Below are 13,138 nucleotides of genomic sequence, written 5' to 3'. Positions count from 1 at the left end.
TGGCGGTATTAGATGAAACAATACGTTAGGAGAGACACATTGAGGTGGTTTGGCCATGAGGAGAGGATGGAGAGTGAGAGACTGACGAGGAGAGTGTATGTGAGTGAGGTGGAGAGGGGGAGAGGAGGGGGAGGCCAAGGATGAGATGGAGGGTTGGAGTGGAGAGGTATATGAGGGAGTGGGGTTGTGAGCTGGGAGCAGGGCAGTGAAATGGCGGGGGACAGGGAGACATGGAGGCTATTTGTTTGTGGCCACCCCTCTGGGGATTAAGGTGTTTGGCAATAGATAGATAGATAGAATACGAGTTACACAAAAAGCCCATCAGGCTGTTAATCCAACGACACAGTGGAATGGGGTCAGAGGCAGTAGGATAAAAATAGGATTGTTTGGCTGTGATGACGTGCCCTGTCCAATACTATACATTAGATAATCCAGGATGAGTGCCAAAGGTTAAACTGGCTTGTTGCAGGATCATTGCAATACTGTGCAACTGTTATAAAGAGTTTGGTGACGGTGTGAGTGTTGTGATGCCAGTGCCGTGCATAATATAGCGATGTGTGCTGATGTTGTTGTTGTGATGTGGTCAGTGTGTTGGGTGTGGTGGTGTGTGGGGAGGTGTGGTGATGTGTGGTGCGTGGGGCGGTGTGGTGGTGTGTGGGGAGATGTGTGGTGGTGTGTGGTGCGTGGGGCGGTGTGTTGGTGTGTGGGGAGGTGTGTGGGGAGGTGTGTGTAGGATGTGTGTAGGGTGGTGCGTGGGGAAATGTAGGGTAGTGTGCGGGGAGGTGTGTGTAGGGTGGGTGTAGGGTGGTATGTGGGAAGGTGTGTGTAGGGTGGTGTGTGGGGAGGTGGGTGTAGGGTGGTGTGTGGGGAGGTGTAGGGTGGTGTGTGGGGGAGTATGTGTAGGGTTGGGGAAGTGTGTGTAGGGTGTGTGTAGGGTGGTGTGTGGGGAGCTGTGCTTAGGGTTTGGTTGTGATGTGGTCAGTGTGTAGGGTTTGATGATGTGATGGTTCGGTGGATTGGTTGTTGTGTAATGCATTGTGTGATGTGGCGAGGGGTGGTATTATGCTCTGTTTTGATTGTTATGATGCGGTGTGATATGCTGTGGTGTGGAGCTGGTGTTGTGGTGTGTTAGTGCCTTGTAGTGTGGTGTGTGTGGTGTGGAGCTGGTGTTGTGGTGTGTTAGTGCCTTGTAGTGTGGTGTGTGTGGTGTTGTGGTTGTGCATCCTGAGGTGTTTGTGTGTTACGGTGTGCTAATTGCCTGTGTGGTAGGTGCTTGTGGTTAAGGTGATGAGGTGAGCCCTAGATTTTTTATTTTTAGGCAAGAAAGAAGGAACCAAAGGCCAGGAGCTCTCAACATTCTTCCTTCCAAGAAAAGAAAAAAGGTATCAGAGAGCCAAATTCAAGATTCGTTCGTTTCGAGATGCCCGGGCACACAGCGTTTGAAAGACTGGAGGTCATAGGCAGTAGGAAATACAGACAGAGGGAGACATTTATAGTAGTTACGTGGTGTGGTTGTTGTAATGCCTTGTGCTTCTGTTGCTGGTGTAATTCCAGGCTAATATCGACGTGAACTCAGTGGACTGCAGGCTGAAGTCACCTCTCTGCAGTCCACTATCCTTCTTTTGGGGGAATAGGGAGGGAGTTGAGGGCAGTGGAGCCGCCCTGTTACATCGGTACCAGCACGTGAAGGCTCCCTCTCCAGCTTCAGTGCTTTGTGTGGGGTGGCGTGTCTTGGGAAGAAGGGTTGTTACTGAGTAGGGATTGATGTGCACTGGGGGCTCTTCAGGTAAGTAAATAGATTGATGCATACGTAGAGAGAGAGAGAGAGAGAGAGAGAGAGAGAGAGAGAGAGAGAGAGAGAGAGAGAGAGAGAGAGATCTTTAAAAGCAGTACACGTAGCTTTATAATTGTAAGTTTAACATATGTGAAGCAGAGTAATCACTGTATTACTCAGAAGATGAAATTCCTAGCCTATTTTTGGCTCAGATAGATAGATAGATAGCTAGATAGACAGATAGATAAACAGACACAGACAGACAGCCAGATAGATAAGAGATTGATGGACAGAGAGATTGATAGATAGGTAGATAGATAGACAGATAGACAGTTAGGCATAGATTGATAGGTAGATAGACAGATAGATAGATGGATAAGTAGATAGATAGATAGACATAGATAGATCGATAGATAGATAGGTAGATAGATAGACAGATAGGCAGATAGGCAGATAGATAGGTAGATAGATAGATAAATAGACAGATAGACATAGATAAGTAGATATACACATAGATATAGACACAGGTAGATAGGTAGATAGACAGCTAAACAGACAGACAGATAGATAGGTAGATAGATAGATGGATAGATAGACAGATGGATATATAGATAGATAGATAGATAGATAGATAGACAGATACATGGATACGTAGATAGACAAACATAGAGATTGATAGACAGATAGATAGATAGATAGATAGACAGATGGATAGATAGGTAGATAGATAGATAGACATAGATAGATATGTATATAGAAAGATAGACAGACATGAATAAATAGGAAAATAGATAAATAGACAGATAGACATAGATAGTTAAATAGGTAGATACACAGAGAGACAAAATGATAGATAGACAGACAGATAGATAGATAGATAGACAGGCAGATAGATAGCCAGACAGACAGGCAGATAGATAGATAGACAGATATACATAGATAGATAGACAGACAAACGGATAGATAGATAGATAGATAGATAGACAAACAGATAGATAGACAGATAGATAAATGGATAGATAGATAAATAGATAGCCAGACCGACAGATAGATATAGACAGACATAAACAGAGAGGTAGATAGAGAGAGACAGAATTATCCAATATTGCCTTAAACCACAATTGTTTTATGGCACCAGTAATTCACCACAGTTTGTGTTAATACTACATGTTACTGGCCCTGTAGCCTCGTAGGGCAAGGAGGCCCCCTAACACCTCTTCCTTAGCGATTTATTCTTGGATATGGCTGGGTAACATCCTCTTGTACATTATTTATGGCGATATTAGAAGGATTTACGCAATACAATAATGGACAATAGCTAGACAGACAGATTAATAGATAGAAAGATAGATAGATAGACAGATGGATAGAAGCTAAATTATAACCTCTTGATGCTCACGTTTTAGCTGTCTATTATCTCAAGTTTTAGCTGTCTATTGCCTCAAGTTTTAGCTGTCTATTGCCTCACGTTTTAGCCGTCTATTGCCTCAAGTTTTAGCTGTCTGTTGTCTCAAGTCTTAGCTGTCTATTGCCTCATGTTTTAACTGTCAATTGTCTCAAGTCTTAGCTGTCTATTACCTCAAGTTTTAGCTGTCTGTTGTCTCAAGTCTTAGCTGTCTATTACCTCAAGTTTTAGCTTTCACACTCTCCTACACCCACCACACTGTCTGCTACACCCACCACACTGTCTGCTACACCCACCACACTGTCTGCTACACCCACCACACTGTCTCCTACACCCACCACACTGTCTCCTACACCCACCACACTGTCTCCTACATCCACCACACTGTCTGCTACACCCACCACACTGTCTGCTACACCCACCACACTGTCTGCTACACCCACCACACTGTCTGCTACACCCACCACACTGTCTGCTACACCCATCACACTGTCTGCTACACCCACCACACTGTCTCCTACACCCACCACACTGTCTCCTACATCTTATATACAATCAAACCCTCTTATTGAAGTAATTAATTTTATGCTGTTTGTTTATGAGTAACCCCGGTCTGTCTAGCTGAGCAGACCTATCAACCACAAGTAAGATTCCGCCCCTGCAGTGAACCGACTTTCCCTTTCGGTTGACAGTGCCTCGCCACATCGAAGCGCAGGTAAGAGGATCGAGGTTTGATTCCCGGATGGACGCCACATTTGCATCCATCCACCTAGTGAACAGGGGCACCATGGTAGGCTCGACATGACCCTGTTATTTGGTTATATGGCTCCCACCCAGCGTTGTAAATGGTTTCCTAGCCCACAGGAAACCATTAGCCTTGTCAGACAGTGTTGAGCCACCTGAAAATGAAAGAAGAGTAATAAAAAGTGACAGGAAAGATGGGAGAAATAGGGAGAGAGGAGGGCAGACACAGAATAAGAATGATACGGGTGAAGAAGAAATAGGAAGCACTACATCAAGTGAGTGAATGATGGTGGCCACCACCTACCACGAAATGTTTTGGTGTGAAGTCATGTGGCAGAGAGACCTGTCTTGTTGTATATTATGGTGTGGCGTGTTATAGTCAGAGAGTATGACTTCTGGCCTTGGGTTCCTTCTTTCTTGGATAAAAAAAGCACTCAGGGTTCCGTAACTCCGGCTCGTATTCCATTCGGTGAAGGAAGCTCACTAACACCTTTTCCTGAGCGATTTATTTTGCTTATTACACGTTACTATCCTCTTTTGTGTTATGTAAACTCTTCTAACATTGCCATACTCTACATAAATAACGTGCAATAGGATGTTAGCCAGCCATATCCATAAATAAATCGGTAAGAGAGAGAGAGAGAGAGAGAGAGAGAGAGAGAGAGAGAGAGAGAGAGAGAGAGAGAGAGAGCTGTAAACTAGTGCATGATTTTTTTTATTACGAACTCCACATTCTGTAGAGTTCTTACGGATATTGTTGATATTATTATTATTATTATTATTATTATCATTATATTATTATTATTATTATTATTATTATTATTATTATTACTGTTATTATTATTATTATTATTATTATTATTATTATTATTATTATTAAATAAATAATTTATTTATTTATTTTTTTGAGAGGGGTAAAATCTAGAAGTCTGGCATCTCAAGACCTGGGTATTGTTGCAGTATGTAGTGGTCAACATATACTAGTGCAGCTGGGTATTGTTGCAGTATGTAGTGGTCAACATATACTAGTGCACCTGGGTATTGTTGCAGTATGTAGTGGTCAACATATACTAGTGCACCTGGGTATACTGGTGCACCTGGGTATACTAGTGCACCTGGGTATACTAGTGCACCTGGGTATACTGGTGCACCTGGGTATACTGGTGCACCTGGGTATACTAGTGCACCTGGGTATACTAGTGCACCTGGGTATACTAGTGCACCTGGGTATACTAGTGCACCTGGGTATACTTGTGCACCTGGGTATATTAGTGCACCTGGGTATACTAGTGCACCTGGGTATACTAGTGCACCTGGGTATACTTGTGCACCTGGGTATATTAGTGCACCTGGGTATACTAGTGCACCTGGGTATACTGGTGCACCTGGGTATACTGGTGCACCTGGGTATACTGGTGCACCTGGGTATACTGGTGCACCTGGGTATACTAGTGCACCTGGGTATACTAGTGCACCTGGGTATACTGGTGCACCTGGCTATACTAGTGCACCTGGGAAATTAATACTGAGATCCAACAAATGCTTTTTGAGATATTGAGGAAAATCAAAATGGCCGCCTCATTCCTGAAGGTGCTAAATCGGAAAGTATTTGGCCGATTTTGACCAAACTCGGTGGAAAGGTAATAGGTCAGGAGTGAACATGATTTGCAGTGTATGAATGACCTTGACCTTGATCTCAGGGTCACAGGTCAAAATCCTTAAAAAATGTTGAGTCGTACCAAAGGTCCCTTAATATTAGGTCTACAATAACAAAAGTATCTTCATCTGGAATGTAGAGGTCTTTGAATATAGCTTCAATAATTTCAGTATTCTAGCTTAGTTTTTTTCCTTCCTCTGTTCATCTTCTAAAAAAAATGCTGTACCACACTATGATATGATGGAGTCTATGTTATGATATAAGGTATGTTATCTGATATGCTATGCTGTGTTATGATGGTGCATGCTATGTTATGTGGCTATGTGCTATCATGGAGTCTTTTGATATTTTGAGGTGGTATAATGTTATCTGACATGCTATGTTATGATGGTGTATGCTATGGTATGTGGCTATGTGCTATCTTGGAGTCTTTTGATATTATGAGGTGGTATTATGTTATCTGACATGCTATGTTATGATGGTGTATGCTATGCTATGTGGCTGTGTGTTATCATGTACAGTCTTGTGATACAGGTAAGGTTGTCAGTTTATCGAGCCTTAAGCAAGACCAGTTTACCTTGGAAGATTTCTTAACACTTTTTCCTCGGCTACTTATTTTGCCTATTGCACTTATCCATCTATATGTTACTAAAGTAGTATTGATATTAAAATTATAAGTGACAATCTATCTACCTATCTATTGCCAGACGCCTTAATCCCGCAAGGGGTGGCCACAAACAAATTCTTCCATGTCGCCCTGCCCCCCGCCATTTCACTGCCCTGCCTCCAGCTCACACCCCCCTCTCTCATATACCTCTCCACTCCATCCCTCCATCTAATCCTTGGCCTCCCCCTTACTCTCCCCCCCTCCACCTCACTCACATACACTCTCCTCGTCAGTCTGTCACTCTCCATCCTCTCCACATGGCCAAACCACCTCAGTGTGTCACTCCTAACGCTTCCTATCACATCCATATCCACACCACAACGTTCCTTCACTTCCTCATTATAAGTGACATATAAGAGGTTATTTAAGTGAAATGGACAGACAAAATCACTAAGGAACAGTTGCATCTAACCCTCAAATGTCAACGAAAACACAATCCATGATGCTGTGGAACGCTGTGTTATGCCGCTGTGTTGCTGTGTTATGCCGCTGTGTTGCTGTGTTATGCTGCTGCTGTGTTGCTGTGTTATGCTGCTGTGTTATGCCGCTGTTATGCTGCTGTGTTGCTGTGTTATGCTGCTGCTGTGTTGCTGTGTTATGCTGCCGTGTTATGCTGCTGTGTTATGCTGCTGTGTTGCTGTGTTATGCTGCTGTGTTGCTGTGTTATGCTACTGTGTTGCTGTGTTATGCCACCATGTTATGCTGCTGTGTTGCTGTGTTATGCTACTGTGTTGCTGTGTTATGCCACTGTGTTATGCCACTGCGTTATGCTGCTGTGTTGCTGTGTTATGCTGCTGTGTTGCTGTGTTATGCTGCTGTGTTGCTGTGTTTACTGGGCTCACAGGCTTGGTTAGGAGTAAATTTGTGAGCTGCTGAAATCCCGCCACTTCAGTTAGACACACAAAGATCGCCACTTCAGTTAGACACACAAAGATCGTGTTGAAAGTTGGTCTGCGCTGAAAGAGGAAGGGACGTGAGGTGGGCGAGTGTGTTACTGTATTGCGTGCGACCTTATGGTGAGCGCTAAGTGGGTGTTTGTGAGTTGTGGTGTGGGTGTGGTGAGGTTATGGGGTGTGACAATGTATTGCTCTGTGAGAAATTGTGGTACAGAGCTAGATGATAGTGATATGTTAAGATGTGAGTATGTGTGTGTGCAGCTGCTATGTCCTATGTTAAGACTTGAGTGTGTGTGTGTGTGTGTGTGTGTGTGTGTGTGTGTGTGTGTGTGTGTGTGTGTGTACATGGCTGCTTGATCTAGTTACAGTTTGGGTTAGAGTGCTGTGTTAGTGCCTGGTGGTTAGATGGGTAAAATGGAATGTCGTGTGGTGCGACTGTGAAGAGGAGTAGAGGATTGGAAGAAGGGAGTCGAGCAAGGGAAAGAAGAGGGTTAAGAAAGGGAAGAAAGAAGGCAAAGGGAAGAAGGGGACAGCAAGGAAAATAACAGTGAAGAGAGGGAAAATGAAGAGCGTTGAAGAAAAGATGAAAGGCGTTGAGGAGAGGAAAAACTGATTCTTTTGTAACACATGTGACAAGTCATGGATGTGTGGTGTGGCAGTGTGAATGAGTGTGTGGTGTGGCAGTGTGAATGAGTGTGTGGTGTGGCAGTGTGAATGGATGAGTGTGTGGTGTGGCAGTGTGAATGGATGAGTGTGTGGTGTGGCAGTGTGAATGGATGAGCGTGTGGTGTGGCAGTGTGAATGGATGAGTGTGTGGTGTGACAGTGTGAATGGGTGAGTGTGTGGTGTGGCAGTGTGAATGGGTGAGTGTGTGGTGTGGCAGTGTGAATGAGTGTGTGGTGTGGCAGTGTGAATGGATGAGTGTGTGGTGTGGCAGTGTGAATGGATGAGTGTGTGGTGTGGCAGTGTGAATGAGTGTGTGGTGTGGCAGTGTGAATGGATGAGTGTGTGGTGTGGCAGTGTGAATGGATGAGTGTGTGGTGTGGCAGTGTGAATGAGTGTGTGGTGTGGCAGTGTGAATGGATGAGTGTGTGGTGTGGCAGTGTGAATGAGTGTGTGGTGTGGCAGTGTGAATGGATGAGTGTGTGGTGTGGCAGTGTGAATGGATGAGTATGTGGTGTGGCAGTGTGAATGGATGTGTGGTGTGGCAGTGTGAATGGGTATGTGGTGTGGCGGTGTGAATGAGATGGTACTGTGAATGGATGAGTGTGTGGTGTGGCAGTGTGGAAGTATGAGTGTGTTATGGGAGCGAGGACGGATGAATATTAGATGCAGCAGTGTAAGTGAGGGTAGTGTGTGATGGGCTATGTGGTAAGCATGTAAGGATGAACTGTGGCCGTGTGTATGTGGAGTGAACCAGGGTTAGGTTTGGTAGAAGTGGTGGAGGAGTGTGAGTTACGTGAATGGATGGGGACAAGGTGTAGGCAATGTATATGAAGCTTTGATGTAACTAGCTGTGTGGTTAGCATGTCAGAATATGGAGTGGCAGACTATGTGCAGTGCATGTTAATGTGAGTAGGTGAGCTTGAGGTGTGGCAGGATGCATGTTAGAGGGTGAGCGTGAGGGTGAGGGTGGTATATTGTCGCTAGGTCACCCCACTCTCTCTGGCTGAGCAGACTTATCAACCTCAAGCAACCGCACATGCAGGGCCGTCCCGTGCAGCGAACCGATATTCCCCTGAGGCAGACAGCGCCTCGCCACAGTGAGGTACGAGGAAGGGTATGGAGGTTTAGTTCCTGGGTGGATGAATCTCACCTCACAAGTTGTCAGGGGTACAACAGTAGGCTTCACATCACCCTTTTATTGTTATATGGTTACCACCCAGCGCTGTAAATGATTTCCTGGGTAACAGAAAACTATTCGGCTTGTCAGTGTACAGCCTCCTGAAGTGGAAGAAAGAGTAATGAAAAGTGACAGGAAGGATGGGAGAAAATAGGAATAGAGAAGAGCAAACACGGAAAAAGAAAGACAACGGTGATGGAAAAGGCAGGCAACACTACATCATGTGAGTGGATGATGGTCGCCCCCACCTACCACCAGGGTGAGGGTGAGGTGAAGGGTAAGGGTGAAGGTGGGGGTAAGGGTGAGGGGACCACTTTTGCCTGTCACTCTGCCTCTCCATAACATATTTTCCGTTTTATTATTTCCAGACCATCATATTCCATTTAAGACCCTTATACTCGTCGGCCAAGGACGCTCCCTAACACCTCTTCCTTAGCGATTTATCTTGCTTATGACGCCTTGTTTTCCTCCTCTGTGTTCCTTCAGTCATTTTAATATCACCATACTTTGCATGAATAACACACAGAACGATATTAACCAGCCGTATCCGGAATAAATCGGTCGGAAAGAGGTGTTAGGGAGCAGTGAGCAATAAAGTTGACATATATCTTTTCTATTTCAAAAAACTTCAGCCAAACGAATTAAATCCATCTAATGTTAGCAGTAGCAGAATACAAAATCTATCTATCTATCTATCTATCTATAGCCAGACGCCATGATCTCGTAAGGGGTGGCCGTTTGAGTTGGTTGTTTTGCGGGAAGGGGCACTAACCCTCCGCCAACCCACTTGTTGACACGCAGGAAACACGTATGTGATGGTTATATGGTTACCACCCAGCGTTGTCAATGTTTTCCTGGCTTACAGGATATCATTAGGTTTGTCACTCAATGTAAAGCCACCTGAAAAGGAAAGAAGAGTAATAAAAAGTGACAGGAAAGATGGGAGAAATAGGAAGACAGGAGGACAGACACAGAAAAAGAATGATAAAGGTGAAGGAAGAAGTAGGCAGCACTACATCAAGTGTGTGGATGATGGTCGCCACCACGTTCCACCGGAATATAAAATACATAGGCATATTGAAGGGGTTAACCTGTTTACCTCGATGACCTTATTGTTTCACTGATAATAGACAGTTTTATCTCGAGAGGATGGAGAGTGAGAGACTAACTGCTAGAGTGTCTGTGAGTGAGGAAGAGGTGGTAGAGGAGAGGGGAGACCGAGGATGAAATGTAGGGATGGAGCAGAGAGGTATAAGTGAGAGTGGTGTAAGCTGGGGGAGGGCAGCGAAATGGCAGGGGACAGGGCGACATGGAGGAGATTTGTTTGTGGCCACCCCTTACGGGATTAAGGCATCTGGCAATAGATAGATAGACAGAGAGATAGGGACCTTTCGAAATGGAGGAGCCAAATAAATATTGTTTCATTTTTCACAGCGATCTCCTAATATGAATCACATCACGTGGCCGAAGCGGGCAAGTTAATAGATAGACAAACAGATAGACAAATAGATAGACAGATAGATAAATACGAAAATCCTCTGGGTGAAGGAAGTAAGGCAGCTCAAAGTATCCAGCACATCACGACGATTGAACACTTTCAACCTCTCTCTCTCTCTCTCTCTCTCTCTCTCTCTCTCTCTCTCTCTGGCAGCAGTTAACGAGCGAACAAACCCTTTCCTACGATGACCCCACCTTGCCGGACACATAGTGGGATCAACTTAGAAGACTCTGTATCACTGAGTTACTGACTTACTGAGAATCGATTTGAAATGAGCTCTTTGCAGCCCCCCCCCCTACAGCCTCCAGGCCCGGTATTCTCGTGTGGTTAGGAAACTTACTAACACCTCTTCCTTACCGGTTTATTTTTGAGTCTGCTCCGTTAGTATATTACTGTGTGTTATTCACGCAATCTATGCTGACATTAAAATGATATAAGGAGCAAAAAAAGAGGATGTTAATGGGTAGTTTGGAAAATAAATCGCTAAGAATGAGATGCTGTGGAGTTTCCTAAACCGACGAGAATACGAACCCAGGAGAGTTACAGGGTCTTATAAGGACAGTTGTAGTTGATCTGGCGTTTAGGGTTCAGGCTGGGGTGCTGTAGGTCGTTTTCGTCCGAGAGCCTAGTGAAACATGGGTAGAATTTCCCGCAGAGATTATCAATTTTTATTTTACTTGTCTGTCTTGCGTTGGTAAAAATAGACTTAAGTTAGTCTAGTGAAACGTGGATAGACTTTCCTGTAGAGTTTTATCAACATTTATTTTTACTCGTCTGTCTTGTTTTGGTTAATATAGACTTGGATTAGTCCTTTCCCTGAGGGTCCGGCAGCCAGCAGCGTGGTTGTTCTACTTACTTGATCCCTACCACCTTCAGACTTTACATGACGAAGGTCCTCTAACTGAAGTGGTTATGGTAGCGAGGTGTAACGTGTCTACTTCGAAAACACCCCCATCAGTTGAATAAAATTTCTATACATGCCCAAAAATAAAAATAAAAAAGGTATAACTCGATAAACGTGATTAAGGCAAAATCTCACCCCTCTAGGCGGAAAGGTCACTCCTATAGAAACCTAGAGAGCAGTTATCGAGAACTTAAAATAGAAAACCAGCTTACAGAAAGCGCTGCACACCAAGGAGATTCTGTTGCCCTCTGTTTTGTTAGTGGGAAAGTCTGGTAGCGATGATAAGTACGGAAGACACCTTGAAGACGCTGAGGACTGATTTATTTTCAAGTAGTCTATCTATCTATCTCTCTATTGCCAGACGCCTTAATCCCGTAAGGGGTGGCCACAGACAAATCGCCTCCATGTCGCCCTGACCAGTGACACTTCAATGCCCTGCTCCCAGCTCACCCCCCCCGTCTCTCATATACCTCTCCACTCCATCCTTCCATCTTATCCTTGGCCTCTCCCTCCCTCTCCCCCCCTCTCCTCACTCATTTATATTCCTCTCGTCAGTCTCTCATTCTCCATCCTCTCCACATGGCCAAACCACTTCAATGTGTTTCTCCTAACGTTTCCTATCACATCCACACCACACCACACCAAAACACAACCACACCAAGAGAAGCAATCGTTACTATTACCACTACTACTGTGCAGGGAAATATATCCAGTTATCTCTTAAAGTATGTCTAAAGGTAATCGCAGAATTATTATTATCATTATTATCTCCATTTATCTCCAGGTGTAACATTGTGCCACAGCGTCACTAATTACCTGGATATTGTCAACAGGTGTGCCCAAGAACTACCAGACCTTCGACTACGAGTACTACTACCCTGAAGCTGACGACCCTCCCGTGTTCACAGCGAGACCCCAGACCTTCACGGTGGAGGTGGGGCAGTCCGTAATAATTCCCTGTGACTACAATAACCCAGGTATGTTCACTAGACTATCAAACTTGTGGTTAATTTTTATATCGTAGTCGTAGCCGAGCTGTAGTAGACAGTCAGTAGATTTGTAGGAGAAAACCTTAGTTTACTTGTAGTCGGTGACAGGAGAGAGATAAAGATTAGTACTGGGGTTTGTAGTTAGTAGTTTATTTCTTCAAAAGAGGATATTTCAAAATTTACATTATGTCTCACAAGACTGTATGGAGGTCAGTGCGTTTTATGGTTGCTAACTTCGCGAGCCTGCCCTTTTTTTCCCCATCGTGCTTCTGTCTAGAGTCTAGATCCCTCTTCTCGCTGTGTCTCCTGTCTCCTTCTGCCTGCTCCTTCCTTCTCTCATGTATAGGGGAAACTGTGTCACGTGTACTGCAAGGTTGAGTAGATCTGGATTTTGGGGACTTTCCGATCAGGTGCAACGAGGTGCTGTCTGCGGCATAATGTGCTGTGTGTGGCATTCCCCCTGAAAGAATGTGCGAATGACATTTCCTCCAGCCTCTAGCTATGACGTTCACTTTACTTCTAGATTACACATGTATGCTACCAGCTATTATGTATTGTATTATGATATTTTAGAGTCCTGACAAGACCTCCCTTCATCAACCTTCCATTAGCCTCTCAGTTTTAGGTACCCTACATTAGCCTCCCAGTTTTAGGTACCCTTCATTAGCCTCTCAGTTTTAGGTACCCTTCATTGGCCTCTCAGTTTTAGGTACCCTTCATTAGCCTCTCAGTTTTAGGTACCTTCAATTAACCCCCCAGGT

At 44.6% G+C, this 13,138-nt stretch overlaps 1 protein-coding gene across 1 annotated transcript in view; it reads left to right on the top strand.

Annotated features, from left to right (window-relative positions):
* The window catches only part of LOC145391599 (protein amalgam-like), a 190,254-nt gene that overhangs the window by 157,935 nt on the left and 19,181 nt on the right, over positions 1-13,138 (top strand). Inside the window, exon 2 of the mRNA XM_080266142.1 lies at positions 12,222-12,365. Coding sequence (XP_080122268.1) covers positions 12,222-12,365 — 144 coding nt within the window. The remainder of the gene's footprint in view (positions 1-12,221; positions 12,366-13,138) is intronic.

The sequence above is a fragment of the Coenobita brevimanus genome, chromosome 19, assembly GCF_032717465.1.
Source record: "Coenobita brevimanus isolate Jiangsu-jjx chromosome 19, ASM3271746v2, whole genome shotgun sequence".
Lineage (NCBI taxonomy): Eukaryota > Metazoa > Arthropoda > Malacostraca > Decapoda > Coenobitidae > Coenobita > Coenobita brevimanus.
This window is presented reverse-complemented; position numbering and strand designations above follow the sequence as displayed.